This window comes from Solanum pennellii, chromosome 10 (assembly GCF_001406875.1).
Source record: "Solanum pennellii chromosome 10, SPENNV200".
In the NCBI taxonomy this organism is placed as follows: domain Eukaryota; kingdom Viridiplantae; phylum Streptophyta; class Magnoliopsida; order Solanales; family Solanaceae; genus Solanum; species Solanum pennellii.
In genome coordinates this window covers 80,158,366-80,173,672 of record NC_028646.1, presented here as the reverse complement: position 1 = coordinate 80,173,672, position 15,307 = coordinate 80,158,366, and the positions used below count along the sequence as shown (strand labels likewise).

Here is a 15,307-nt window from a genome sequence, read left to right as displayed (position 1 = left end):
ACATAATGGGAACACAATGAAATGGACAAATAAAGTGCGTTGGATCAATGCCAGTGGTGAAGCCAATTTTTTGAATTAAAGAATGTCAAAATATAAAGTGGCAAGGACATAATAGGAACACAATGAAATGGACAAAGGGAGTGTGTTGGATTGAGACCAGTAGCGGAGCCATAATTTTGCTATCAAGGATGGAACACGCAACCTCAAACTACTTTTGCAACCCATTAAGATGTGTCAACACTTGTATATATTATTCATTAAATCAAATTTTGACCTATATACAATGTAATTTTCTGATGAAGAAATGTCGTTTGACACCCCTTACCCTAGGGTAGCTCATCCCTGGTTGAGACTCATGCTAATGCACGCTATTTAGGATAACTGTATATAGATTGTACAATGAATACGATGTGATAAGAAAAGAATAATCGAGTCTTTCAGATCAAGAAGAGAACCCTTATGGTTCTCACAAGGCAATTTTTTTTGGATGATAGTGATGCGAGGTAATTTGAAGGTCAAGTTAGCTAGCCGGATCGCGAACTTAATTACTGTCCTTAAACTGTAGATCCTACGTAGTTGCTTAGCTGCTGATATGTCGGGGCTATGTTCAACAACCACATATTATTAACATAATATCCTCTGTTGATATAAAATATATTTATTACCAAAAAGAATATGTTTCCATGCTAATGAACCACTATTCATTACTTGGAAGGCATTACTCCTAAACAATGTTGCAACAAATTGGCAACATGAAAAATTCATCTGTTGCTAGATGGATTAGGGCCCTACGACAAAACTCTGACTAAGGTAGCTTTGAAACTAATCAAATTGATTTTGAAAAACTCAATATAACAAATAAACGTAGACAGAGGAGTATCGTCTACTATTTCAAAATTATCATCCTCAACTGCAATTACTATCTTAAGAAATTATTCATAAATTATCGAACACCAGTCATATCTCACTAACTATATATAATCAATCACCTTCATTAACTATGACCATCGACCACAATCATCAACCATCATCAATTCTGAGCGTCTCCCATTCTTTTACCAATTACCAACTCTTATACACACCAAATAAGTTTATTTTTTCATATTTATTAATTCGTATAAAATAGTGTTACTTTATTGAATTAAATTTAAAATATAAACAAAACACTGAAAATTTTTGTATTTAAAAAGATTCAATATAACTGGCTACTTGACGTGGGTCTCACCTGTATTGCATATTGCACACAGCACACCACTCACTGTGTGTGTCTGTGCTGCCTTTCTTCCACCATCTTGTTTGAACAATTTTCTCCAAATTTTTTTTCCAGATTTCCATCCCCTTTTGATCGACGGGGCTTATAATTTACCTCAATCGATTCATTTCTGATTCTGGGTCGTGATCTTTTACTTGATTCTTGTTGTAAGTTGGACATATTCTTGTTTTTTTTGGTTTAATTTCCTTCAACATCCATGTTATGTATCCTTTTTTTTTATGAATATGTGTGGGGTTTGTTAAAGTTTTGATTTTTTTTGTTTGCAGGATGGGAAATTGATGAGGTGTTAATGGGATTGTTGCCTTTGCCCAAAAAGGTGAAATCTTTTAAGTTTTTTTTTTTTTTGATTTGGGGTTTTGAAGTAGATGGTTGTGGAATCAAGAAATCTGTCTTTGGTTGATTATATAATTTGATGGATCATTAATTGGGTTGCCTGATATTTCATCTTTTGGTCTACTTTCCCCTGAAGATTGGTCTGTGATCTACTGTTACTCTCAGTTTGCACAGTAATGTAGCTGTGAAGTTTGGGTTTGGTCTACTTTTTAGTTGTGAAGCGTAAGATTGGTCTACTTTTAGTTTTTTTTTTCCCATCTGATTTTGGATATCATTTGGTTGCTGAGAGTTAGATGATTCTTGACTTTAAACATGCCTTATATATCTGTGAAGTTTGGAGGTTTTAGTGGCTCAGTTGGATTTATTAGGTTGTAGCATTTTTTTTTCTTTACTTCTGGTGGCCTTTTGATTTGTTATTCTGTATGAAGGCTATGGAGCACCTTCCTGTTGAGGTTATTGGCAACATATTGTCTCGGTTAGGAGCTGCACGAGATGTAGTGATTGCATCTTCTACTTGCCGGAAATGGCGAGAGGCTTGGAGAAATCATCTTCACACACTCACGTTTAATTCGAATGACTGGCCTCTTTATCATGAGCTTACAAGGAGCAGACTAGAGATAATTGTGACACAGACAATATTCCAGACTAATGGATTACAGTGTCTGTCAATTATGATGGATGATGTGGATGAGTTCTCTGCTGCTCCGGTGATTGCTTGGCTAATGTACACGAGAGAAACTTTGCGTGAGTTACACTATAATGTCAGGACTACACCAAACATTAATATTCTTGAGATATGTGGTCGCCAGAGACTGGAAGTATTGGCTCTGGCACACAATACGATTACGGGTGTTGAACCTAGTTACCAAAAATTTCCTTGCTTGAGGTCTCTTTCACTGAGCTATGTCAGTGTATCAGCGTTGGACCTCAGTATTTTTCTCACAGCCTGCCCGAAAGTTGAGGTCTTGAGCCTTATAAGTCTGGATATTGTTATGTCTGATCCGCATGCCTCAATGGAGCTGAGTACTAACTCTTTGAAAGATATCTATGTCGAAGCCATTAGTTTGGATAAAATCATTCTGGAGGCAGATAGCCTTGAGAAATTGCAGTTAAAAGATTGTACACTTGAGGTCTTTGAGCTTGTCAGCAAGGGGAAGTTAAGACTCCTTAAGATTGATGATGTTAGTGTCATCCATCTTGATATTGGTGAGAGCGCAGAGAATCTTGAGATTGTGGACGTCAGCAATTTCACTATCATGTGGTCCAAGTTCCATCATATGATAGCAAAGTCATCAAAACTGAGAAGACTGAGGCTATGGGCAGTTGTGTTTGATGATGATGATGAGGTTGTTGATATTGAGACAATTTCTGCTTGCTTTCCGCAACTAACTCATCTCTCCTTGAGCTATGAACTAAGAGAGGCAGTAATTCAGTATGGATTGCAGGGTTCTTTTCAATTGGAAAATGTGGTTGTATTGGAGCTTGGTTGGACGGTGATCAGTGACCTCTTTTCACAGTGGGTAGCAGGGCTATTGGAAAGATGCCCTAATCTAAGGAAGTTAGTGATTCATGGGGTTGTTTCAGAAACCAAAACACACGAAGAATGCCAAACATTAGCAAAATTCACATCCTTTATTGTAAGGCTAATGAAGAAGTATTTGAAGATAGATGTTCAGTTTGAATATGAATAGATTTGAGCAACTGTACCCAGCCTTGGAATTCACATTTTTGTTCAAATGTTAATAGCTCAAGGAGGTACATGACGATCCTTTGTGGTGATTGTTTCTGTTATTACGTGGTTACCATGCTGCGTTCCTGTTTTAGTTTAAGTTGTGCTTCAGCATTGTTACTTACCCTATTCTTTCAACTCAAGTTCGCATAGTGTTCACAGTTGTGGTATTCTTATTGTAACTTCTCCTTTTCTTTATTTTTTCTGCTTGTCTGTTTCATCTTGTTGTAATGAAGTTAAGTCTTTTTTTCTATGTTTTAGCTTTTCTAATATATACTGCTAAATTCAACTACGTACTCGCTGAAGAAACGAGGAAAAAAACTGTCATCTTATAATTTCCATGTAAAGGGAGTGAATCCCCCTTCACAAGAAGTAGAAATTAGCAGATATCATCTCTGTATGTTATGTACTGCTTTCCATAACGCTCTATTTTGGTATTGTTACTGCTTTCATTTATGTATTCTCATTTACAAACTGCTTTGAGATGTGATACTTGAGCTGAGGCTCTATCGGAAATAACCTCTCTATCTCTACGAGGTAGGGGTGAGGTCTACGTACACTCTACCTACTCCACCTTCTCCAGACCCCACTTGTGGGATTACACTAGGTATGTTGTTGTAAATACAACCTTGGTTCTGATTGATGGAACCCTATTCACCTTCTCCTTTGTTACTCGTTTGTTTTGCAGCCCTGTTTAGTGAAGATGAGAAGTGGTATTCCTATTATTGTCATGCGAATTGTCAATCTTAGTCCTTTAAGTTGTCAATAGTAAGCCTTTTTCCTCATCGTCATATATATTATGAAGATTTATTTATCAAAAGCTCATATCTTAGAGGTGCAATTTTTATAGTTGATATTATTTTTGATTTATATCTAGCGTCTAGCGTCGATTTTAAAGGTTGCATAATTCTTATTATTTTATCCCCTCACTTCATTCTATCTACACTTGTATACACTCTAAAGAGTTAGCATGATCCTTTCTTTGTCTTTAAGTATATGATCTACAATCACATTAAGTGACTTTTTTTTTTAACACTTTTTAATAAGGCATCTCTATCTTTTTAAAGCAATTCTAATAGAGACAGGATTTCTTAAATACTTAAGAAGACTAAACTTTCACTTTTTCTAACTTATAAGACTTAAAACGGTTTTAAAATATATTAAAGGGACTAATTTCTTAATTTTTACTTACTCCATATTTGTCTTTCCACAACTTTAAATGAACTTTCTCCCTTACCTTTTTCACACTCCACATCCATTTCTCAAACAGTCTTTCCTTAGTTCCTATCGATCGGTTCAGCGTTAAGATGAATCGGATTCAGTTCTTTGTCCGTTTATTTTCTGGTGGAAAAACTCTAGTTGTTCAAGCCGATTCGACGGATTCAGTGGAAGTAATTCACGAGAAAATCAGTTTGATGACCGGAATTCCCACATCTGTCCAGCGCTTAATTTACCAGGGCAAACAGCTTCAAGTAGACCAGACAATATCGGATTGTGGAATTAACATGGAATCCAACTTGCAACTCGTCGGCCGATTGAGGAGCACAAAGTATTCTCACGCTTGGAAGCTCATGAATGAATTGTCTTCATTAATTTGGGGATTTTGCAAAAGCGAATTCTGTTTGATTCAGAATGACAAGGATCATCTAGAAAATGTGCTCATACAGATTTTGATTATGATTCCTCATGACATTGATGAAGCCTCTGAATACCTTGAAATTTTTATTTCATCCTCTGTTCCAGCAGCTCTGGTAATGCTTTATACGTCTTCATATCTAGACAATAAAATTGTTGCTGATAAATGTATTCGTCAAATTATAAATTCATTTGACAGTGAGTCCCTTACACCAATGTATAGTACATATGCTATCATCTTAGAATTTTGTAAGAGTTTGAGAGAGGCTGGGATTGAAGATGATTTGTATATCTTTTGTCGGAGTAGCCTCCGTGATATCATAGACCTCGTAGGAATCGCAAGGTGCGAGGCTGATACAAAGAAGTTCATATCATTGCAGGATGTTTTACCATTTGTTCGTGAGATAGCTGTTAAATTACACCATAACTTAAATTTGACTATGGGATCAACTCCTTTGTCATTATCGTGTAGCCTTGTGCATGATTTTGCTGCTTTTATGTTTCCAGTGCGGAATGCCATATGGTTTCAAGTACCATTTGGCTCTACAATAACTTTTCCGTTGATGGAGAATGACACCGATGACGCAGAGTATTACAGAGAGAGTATTAAGTGTTTATATTGTTCTTTCCGTGGTTTGCTAGAAGCAACGTTGTCGTCTTTAGGGCTTTTGGAAACCCGGTTGGGTTTGAAAGAGGAAGTAGAAGATGTGCAAGTTGTACAATGGTGGTCTTTGTATCTTACACTTCTAAAGGAGTTAAACAATATCTCAAAACTGTATACAGGCATGGAGAATGTGTTTTGGCAAAAGATGAGGCAAGTAAAGGCTTCATTGTGCTTTTTGGTAGTTAAGTTTGCAACCAAATTAGAAGATTATGGATGGCTTTTCGAGCACAAGGAGGTACTGAGTTTTGAGGGACGGAGACATTTGGCAATAATGATGCTTCCAGAAGTTATAGACGGCGGGGGGCTGTACAGCATGTTCATTGACAGGTCTCAATTGCTGGAAAGTTCGTTTGAGTACATTATAACTGCAACTCGTAAGAATCTGCATGGTTGTTTGTTTATTAAATTCAAACATGAAGAAGCTACTGGGCCTGGTGTGTTGAGGGAGTGGTTTTTATTGGTATGCCAAGCGATGTTTAACCCTCAGAATGCTCTCTTTGTTGCTTGCCCAAATGATCGTAGAAGGTTTTTTCCAAATTCAGGTAAGCTTTTATTTCATTTATGCACTTTGACATTTTGCTAGCATTTGGTTCTAATTTTGCTATTTGGTTCAATATGAATGGATGTCGATAAGGATAAGCGTAAGTTACTTGACTGAAAGAAAATGGAGCAACCACAAACCCCCGGTTGTAACATCCCTCCAAATGCACCTCTCTTATAAAGATAAATGTGTTTTTACATCTTCTAGTATTCGAGGATATTCAAGAAGCTATTATAAATCTCATCGCTAATATTAACACACATCTACAATTTGTGTTTGCAGCATCTAAGGTTAAACCATTACACCTTGATTACTTCTGGTTCTCTGGTAGGATGATTGCGTTGACTTTAACGCATAAAATACAAATCGGTATTGTGTTTGATCGCACCTTCTATTTGCAATTGGCTGGGCAAGACATAACGTTGGAAGATGTTAGGGATGCGGATCCACCCTTTTACAAGAGCTGTAAGGAAATACTAGAAATGGATCCAGAGATGTTGGACGGAGATAATCTAGGCTTGAGGTTCATTTGTGATGTTGAGTCGTTGGGCTCTAAGAAAGAGATCGAGCTTTGTCCCAATGGGAAAGATACCATTGTGGACAGTAAGAATCGGGATGAATATATTAATCTTCTTATTGAACATTACTTTGTAACATCAGTTGCAGATCAGGTTGCGTGTTTTGCCAATGGTTTTGCGGATGTTACAATCACATCAGAGCACCAGCCCTTTTTCCGGTGTCTTAATCTTGAGGAACTCGACTTAATGCTTGATGGTAGTGGAAATGATATTTCTGTTGAAGATTGGAAAGCACATACTGATTACTCTGGCTACAACAAAAGTGATTGTCAAATATCCTGGTTCTGGAAGGTACATGACTCTTGTCTCTACTAGTAGTTTGAATTACTTGTAAAAAGTAGTAAATTTTTCACTCAAGACATATTTTACATGATTAATTAACTAATATATGTGATGAACGTTTGAGCATACGTGTAGAAATTAGCTGAAAAGGTGTCTAATAGGAACAGTTGATGACACAATTGAAGCATGATTCGTGAGACTCTGCTTGCAAACGAGTCCATTATTCAGGATGTTCTGCCATGTTTGTTATCTTTCTTTACGTGCAGATAGTCGAGTGTATGTCTGTTGAGCAGAGAAACGTGCTCCTCTTCTTCTGGACTTCAATCAAGTTTCTGCCTCCTGATGGTTTTGCTGGTTTGGGCTCAAGGCTTAAGATCCACAAAAGCTCGGCACCTTCTGATCACTTGCCTACTTCACAAACCTGCTTCTACTCCTTGCGTTTTCCTCCTTATAAGTCCGAGTCTATCATGCAAGATCGACTCCACATGATTACTCAAGAACACATTGGTTGCAGCTTTGGTTCCTCCTGATCGATCAGAGGCAAATTCAGCATTTGAAGCTTATAATGTTCAAGATCTACAAAGTAAGCAAAAACTAATAATCAGATCTTTCTATAACTTTCTATAGAATCGATCTCTCAATTTATGTTATATTATACTCCTATGTTTTTTTTTTATTATAACAATATTCCGCTATAGTAGCCAAGGGAACAAACAATGTTGTTGGCATCATGTTTGAATCTGCTATATGTTCAGCAGAACTCAATAATTTTGGTTTATAATAATATTCTGCTATAGTAGCCAAGGGAACAAACAATGTTGTTGGCGTCATGTTTGAATCTGCTATATGTTCGGCAGAACTCAATAATTTTGGTTCAAATTCAGTATTTTGTATTAAGATTCACTTAGTACACATATAAATCACTTTTTCAAGTAAATACGTCTACGTTTTAGAACTCATAAACTTAAAATTTTGAAAACGATGAACCACCACTTGGTGGTAATGAAATGAAGGCATCACAAGCTTTAGTTGTGATAGGAATAGCACATGAAACATCAGCAATAGGCAACAAACAATTAGCTAGAAGAGTACAAGAACTAGTTGTTGTTGCTCTAAAATAACTTTCCCAATTATAATTATGGGGTGTTGAAAAATAATTATTCACTAATTCCAAATCTATCTCAAAAAATTCTTCATCTTCTTCTTCTTCTTTTGGCAAATAATCAATAAGAATTTTGATTTCTTCTTTGAGTTGTTGATTAGAGACTAGAGCCATATTGTTTTGTGCCTTAATTTTGGAGATTTAGGAATAATATAGTTATTTATATAAGATTTGTGGGGTTTGGTTGGTGGAAAATGGGTTAATTAGTAGAACGCTCTTCAACAAATCTTCAACTATCTTCTAAACTAATTAGATATTTAGTAGTTAAGTATTTCTTAATGCAACTAAGTAGAAACTACTCTCTCGTTCAATATCAGTTGTCCACGTTAATTTAGAAATTACCTGCCAATTAAAAAAATCAATATAGAATTAATCTTTTTTTTTAAAATACTTTATCTTTACGATTAAATTCTTTTTAAAAGTGTAAACAAATTTATAAAGTTATAATCCAATGAAAAAAAATCATTGATGGAATAAACAATTTTTATGTAATTAGTACATTTTTTTAATCGGTGATATATTGTTTTACATACTTTTCGGTTCATATATTTCACATATTTAATCTTTAAAATCCTAAATTTTAAAAAGTAATTTTTTTAAAAATATCTTTATAATGAATTATATAAAGATAAATAAATTAAAACGAATGGGTGATTTTGCTTCCACCTAAACCAGGTTGGTAGAAGTAGAGCTAACAGTAACAACCACATGGGAGGATTTTTATCACACATTTTCTAATTATTAATATATTTAATTAATTATATCAATAATTAGCAGCCTGATAAGTCAGAGCCACGCCACAAGAACTTTATTTTATAATTTTTCTACCTATTTTATTGCATGATTATAAAGTACATAATAAGTTAACTATGAAGATGCTAAGAAGATAGTGAGAATTGAATTCACATTTATGGTAACAATATTTTTTATTGATATCACTAAATTATAAATTTTGTGTAGTATATTATTAGAATTTTACTAGTATTTTGCTTTCTAATTCCTAAATGTTCACTATATTGTTTGATTAGTATATATTCAATATAATATTTATGTGATAAAAGTCTATAGAATTGAAAATTCGTTCAACAAATAATGAATGGGTATTCATAAATTCAAAGAAAAAAGAACGTTTGTTTTTCTTTATATATATATATATATATATATGATTAGGTGCATCCATTTAAGACTATGTAAATGTATTTTATTTCTTTAGCTCATTCTATATGACGCGTGATATTTTTAAAAGTGCTCGATTTTGAAGTTTTTTATTATTTAAAGTATAATCTTTAACTTTGAAAAAGAATTTTGTTATTTATATCTTGTATAAGTTTTAGTTTTTGTCTAATTTGTAGTTAATTAACTAAGTTCATCCTCTTGACATATCATGAAAAATTTGTATTTACCTTATAGTTAGAAATAATTTATGTCCACGAATCATACCTATGAGTAATAAAATTTTATCTAGCAATTTTTTTTTAAAGCAGATACAATTTTAAATGATTGTTAAGCTAGGTCAAAAAAATTTGGAGTAATATCTATTTTTGAGATTTTTATTTAACTTATGTTTGTATTTTTTTTTTTTGCGAGTTTATATATTCTAACTTTATATGTACATGGTTGAAATTGAAAATTTACGACTTTTAATATTTTTATCTGAAGTATATCCTTGTTAGTGACTAATATTAGAAACTTTGATATAATAAACTAATGTCGGAGACTTCTAATCAAAATTATGAACTAGTTTACAATACCAAATTTCATACTTTATTTATTAAAATTTTATCTAAACTTAATTACCAAGGCTAATTTGAGATGAGTTTAATCAACACAATAATCATAACAAGATCAAACTTAAAAGATGTTTGCCTAAAATTATAAAAACTAATGCTATTTAAAAACCAGACTTCGTAAAATTGTAAGTGAATGAAGTACACAATTGATAGTGAATTAGAAGTGCAAATGTGCAATATATAAACATATTCATTCTACAATATCCACATATAATCAATTTATTTTTAAATTTATCCAGTTTTGCCTTTACACATATCTAAAACTGAATCATCTTACATGTCTAAAATCGGATCACTTCATTTTTAATCTAGATTCATATCGTCATTGTCATTCTTATATCAAATCACTCCATCTAAATCTAGATTCATACCGCTATTATTATACTTATACACTATTAAAAATAATTTTAAAGCATACTCAAATATTTGATTTTATTTTCAAAAGCTACGTGTTATGTTTGTGCTTCTTTATTCTTATCTTTTATTATTGATCATAGCCACAAAAGAGGAACCACATAAGGCCATCACCAAATAGAACTTTGAGAAAGCTATAAATAAAAATGCTACTAATTGATAAATGCCAAAAAAAAAAAAAATATCAAGTCATTTTCATTTTTCTACTATTTGAATATACCAAATTTTTTTTTTGGACCACTTAAGAAAGGTTTTATCCTAAATCTTTGATTAATTTTTTCTTTGGTAAAGGATTAGGACATGTGTCATAACTATGTCATCCTTGTTAGGTACTCAATTGTTATTATAATTAAAATAAACAAAGAAATTTTCTATTATAAAGTTGATGGCTAATTTACTTTTAGTAATTTTTTTTTATTTTTTCCATGGCTAATTTACTTAGTAATTTTTTTTTATTTTTCCATAATTAAAAAGCTCCATCACTAATCTAGTATGTCTACCCTGTAACAAAAAATTATCTAAAGAATTTGCAATTTATTATTTTCATTCTCTCGCAATCTATTCTTTTCATTCTCTCGCGGATATAAAAGTTCTTATCTCAATAGGGCTCCATAACAATTAAGAAAATCATAAAATACAGAACTTTCGTTTTGGAGGAAGACAATAAAAACAAGAATAATAATGTCTCTTCGTTTCACTTAATTATGTCAAGTAATAAATTTAAAACTATATTGTGATAATGTGATCATTTGATTGTCATGTTTACGGACAAACCAATATGATATACAAATTTAATTTTTTTAAATGATAAATTGGTATTTGGTAATGATTTTATATACAACTTTTAGAGGATTTTTTGGCATGCAGAAGAGGTTCCAATTTTTAACATTCTTATCAAATCACACTAAATTAAGTTGCAATTGATTCTTTGTTTATTCTATTACAATATGTATTTTTTGTCCTTTGATTACTTTCATTTTTATATCTTTTTCCATAGCGTAAGGTGTTATACTTGAGCGAAAAATATAAATAAATAACTTAAAGCAAGAATAAGACCTACATATATTTTTTTCCTCTCCAAATTTCACTCGTGTAAAATATATTAAAAGACTTTAGAAAATTAGTTCATAAAGTAACATTAACAAATAAGAAAATCAGGAAATTTGACATTTACATAAAATTTGTATAACTTTCATTATCTTTATTTATTTAACCAATAATGCATGGTGAAAACCTCAATGGAGAGGGAATATCCAAATTCCAAAGATAGTAAAGTTGAAATCTACAGAACAAGCCAAATCATAAATTATTTTCCAAGCAAAAGATTAAAAAAAAAAATTAACAAAAATAAAATAAAAATATACACTAATTAATTCACATTTTTTTTTGTCAACAATGGGACACATGACCCCCAAGATTTTTTCTCTATTTCCATTTTGGTCCCCATAATTGATACAGTAATATTTAATTCACATGACGTCATTTTCCGACGAGATTTCACCATCTAAATTCAACGGCTGTGATTAAATCTTCCCCAACTTCTCTGCTTTAACCACCGGATTCGCCTTAGCAATGGCTTCTCTTCCGATAGATTTGAAATCAAACGAGCATCCATGGATCTCCGGGTACCGGTGGGTCCCACAAAACGTGGTCCCACATCTGCACTTGAACCCTGTCAATCCCACCTTCTTCCTGCAGGCCGAACATCTGTTCGGCTGTGCAGGAATCGGTTGGACCGCGACTGCTACAGCCGCGGTCACAACCTCAGGTTCTTCCTCCGCAGCTGCCGATTCCTGCAGCACCAGTATCGATGAGGTTGATGGAATCGGCAGCTGCGGAGGAAAAAGGGAATCAATAGGTTTTTGTAGTCCCCCTTTTATGTAAACTTCATTGTAACATTTGGAGCAGAAATTTTGCGTTGTTGGGCTACCAAAGAAACCACAGTTATTAGCGCATAATATATGTCCTTCTGGTGCTTCAAATCCATGTTCTTCCGCCATAATTATATCGATTTCTCTTCGATATTAATTCAATTGTGAAAAGTAAATGAAGAAAATATGAGGTGAAGGGAGAATAGATAAATAGAGAAAGGGAAAGGAGACAACAGAAAAAAAAAATTAAAAAGGGGAATTTAATAATGAAAATGGTGGCAAATCATTAGAGAAAGATATAATATAATATAATATAATAAAAAAATATGAAAAGAACAGGCTGGAAGAGGCAAAAAAGAGGATGAAGATGGTTTTTTTTTTTTAAAAAAAAATAAAAATTGGGGAGGAAACTTAGCAAATGAAAGGAAGCCAAGAAATTTAGTTATGAGGAGTGATTGGATGGTGAGGGAGGACATGTGGCTAAAGAATTGTGGTTTGAGGTGAGAGGTAATTGAAATTCTTTTTATTTATATTTTTAGATATTTAAATTATGACATATTTTAATTTAATTGATATATAATAAATAAGTTCTATATGCTATTCATTTATTAAGTGGAGTTTGATTTTTTTTTAGTTGTATTAAATGACATTAAAAGTGACATGACATTTATATTTTTGATGTAATTTTTTTTATATATAATTGATTATCATCATCACTTCTCTTGATGTACTTATTGGACAGTATAAAATGATAAAAATATGAGAGTTGATTGAAATTGCTAGCTTTTGAAATATTTAGTTTGAAAAAAAATCAAGTGATATTATCATTTGAGATATTACATAAATTAATGTGTTAATCATTCAATGAGTTATTTAGGTATTATCCGGCTTAAATTTTAAAAAGTATTTGTTGTATATTCTTAAGAATGCATAAATAAACCCATCAGTCAAAATATGTGGCCCCTTAAATTATACACAATAACTTAATTTTGTAAGAAAAGATACTTTTAATTTTGTAATCGTGATAATATCAGTTCAAAATTGTTTAGTAAAGTGATAGGGCATTGGCATTATTAAGGTGTCTTTTTGAAAATACGGGACAAAGTCAGATGTCATTTGTCTTTTCTCTTTAAATTACATAGTACAAATAATCTCCTTTCTTTTTTAATCTGTTTGAAAAATAATGACGTCTTTCATTTTTTGTTAACATTTTAATTTTAACTTTTCACGTGATATGTTTAAGGCCACAAAATTAAAATGCAATTTTGTACATTTGACTTAACTTTAATTTAAGACCACAAGATTCAAAGGGAAAAGGATCAAAATTGTCCCTCTTCTTTGGGCTAAGCCTCAAAGTAATACTTGACTTTTCACATAGAATACTAATAGTCCCTCTTGTTTGCAATATTAATACATTTTTGGTTCTCCTCCAAAATTTTACCTATTTTTTTACATTAATTTTATTCATAACCTGTGTATGAAATGTTCAATAGTCAATGGAACTAGTAAGTACTAATTAGCATATAATCTCTCTTATTATATAAAAAATTATATATATACACAAAAACTTCACTTTGTAGCATATATTCCATCACTTTTTATTATTTTTTTATTTTTCACATAAATATACACACTTAATAATTTTACTATGCCAAATTTAGGAATTAGACGTATCCCAATATCGTTATAGAGATTGTATTGCTTTTCATTTTTTTACAATTTTACATCGGATACTTTTTTTTTTAATCAAGGGTCTATTGAAAATAAATTTTCTAACTTATAAAGATAAAGATAAGATATAAATACATTTTATCCTACTTGTTGAATTATGCTGGGTATGTTGTTGTTGTTATTTATATACTTCTCAATATAGTTACGAAGATGATTTTGTTTGTTGCTATTTTGTTGTCTCTTTTCTTACAATCTTGCATCAGATAGTTTTCTTTTGATTCGAGATTTATTAATAATGACTCCCTATCTCATAAAAGTAGGGATAATGTTTGTGTATATCCTACTCTTATAGGGTGCCTACTTTTATAGGGTGCAATGACGAAGAACAATACAATCTATCTAAACAATGTATTCATTAAAACAATCCAATATGATATAGTACAACACGTTACGATATGCCTGATAGAGTTATCCAACACCTATATTGATACTTTTTCTGTCTCAATTTATGTGACTTACTCTTTTTAGTCTGTCCCAAAACATATTTCTCTACTAGGTAACAATATAACTATAAAATACTCCTTTGTCCACTATTAATTGTCATAAACTTTGACTAAAATTTTACAATATTGTTTTTCATTATATTGATATGCACAAAATTGCAATATATAATATTTTTGAAAAATGCAACATGACAAATAAAAGTGGACGAAGAGAGTGTCTATTATATACCCTTAATAAAATGATTTACAATCATACATATTTCTATCATTTATTTTGGATCACAAATTTTAAAAATCTTTCTTTTCTTTCTTAAAGTTCGTACCAAATCAAACGACCTCATATAAAATTAGACGCAGAAAATAGTAGATAGCAAATATATGACAATCGAAATAATTATAGTGTCCTCAGGTTGATATTAACATCCAATTAATGGTTAAAAATTTAGGCTGTCTTCATATACTTCTCTAATATGGACTAGGCATGTAGTTATGTTTACAAGCCGAACTTTGTTCATAAAACGAGCACACGATTTATGCCTTATTTATAATATTTTTTACGCATAGTTAGAAATTTCACGAAGGGTGTCCAACAATTATATACGAGTATATTTTTTCTTTTGGATGAATCAGTGCACCAGTAATTTTAAAAATTAAACTACGTAATATTACATGGAAAAAAAGTATGTAATATACCTGAAAAAATTTGAAAAGAAAAAAGATGAAGAGTGCACTAGAAATTTTAAAAATTAAAATACATAATATGCATGAAAATTCTTGAAAAAAGTACGTAATATATATGAAAATTCTTGGAAAAAGTACGTAATATACATGAAAATTCTTGAAAACAAGTATATAATATAC

The 15,307-nt window shown here is 31.9% G+C and overlaps 4 protein-coding genes across 5 annotated transcripts; 2 read left to right on the top strand and 2 right to left on the bottom strand.

Annotated features, from left to right (window-relative positions):
- The first annotated feature begins 1,192 nt into the window (after positions 1 to 1,192).
- LOC107002407 (F-box/LRR-repeat protein At1g67190-like) lies at positions 1,193 to 3,588 on the top strand. 2 transcript variants are annotated; one of them, XM_015200422.2, is made up of 3 exons: positions 1,193 to 1,419; positions 1,540 to 1,589; positions 2,035 to 3,588. In XM_015200422.2, the coding sequence occupies exons 2-3, from the start codon at positions 1,563 to 1,565 to the stop codon at positions 3,295 to 3,297; spliced, it is 1,290 nt and encodes a 429-aa protein (XP_015055908.1). In that variant the 5' UTR covers positions 1,193 to 1,419; positions 1,540 to 1,562; the 3' UTR covers positions 3,298 to 3,588. The 2 variants fall into 2 exon arrangements, with proteins under 2 accessions (XP_015055908.1, XP_015055909.1); XM_015200423.2 differs by having other exon boundaries at positions 1,540 to 1,828.
- Positions 3,589 to 3,822: 234 nt separating this feature from the next.
- LOC107002406 (E3 ubiquitin-protein ligase UPL5-like) lies at positions 3,823 to 7,849 on the top strand. Its single transcript, XM_015200421.2, has 4 exons — positions 3,823 to 3,942; positions 4,024 to 6,176; positions 6,458 to 7,044; positions 7,302 to 7,849. Exons 2-4 carry the CDS (start codon positions 4,643 to 4,645, stop codon positions 7,563 to 7,565), a joined length of 2,385 nt encoding a protein of 794 aa, XP_015055907.1. The 5' UTR covers positions 3,823 to 3,942; positions 4,024 to 4,642; the 3' UTR covers positions 7,566 to 7,849.
- LOC107001632 lies at positions 7,078 to 8,320 on the bottom strand. Its single transcript, XM_027912212.1, has one exon. The coding sequence runs from the start codon at positions 8,309 to 8,311 to the stop codon at positions 8,000 to 8,002; it is 312 nt and encodes a 103-aa protein (XP_027768013.1). The 5' UTR covers positions 8,312 to 8,320; the 3' UTR covers positions 7,078 to 7,999.
- Positions 8,321 to 11,570: 3,250 nt separating this feature from the next.
- Positions 11,571 to 12,709, bottom strand: LOC107032264 (zinc finger A20 and AN1 domain-containing stress-associated protein 4). The gene has a single exon (XM_015233846.2). It carries the CDS (start codon positions 12,399 to 12,401, stop codon positions 11,925 to 11,927), a length of 477 nt encoding a protein of 158 aa, XP_015089332.1. The 5' UTR covers positions 12,402 to 12,709; the 3' UTR covers positions 11,571 to 11,924.
- Positions 12,710 to 15,307: the final 2,598 nt, after the last annotated feature.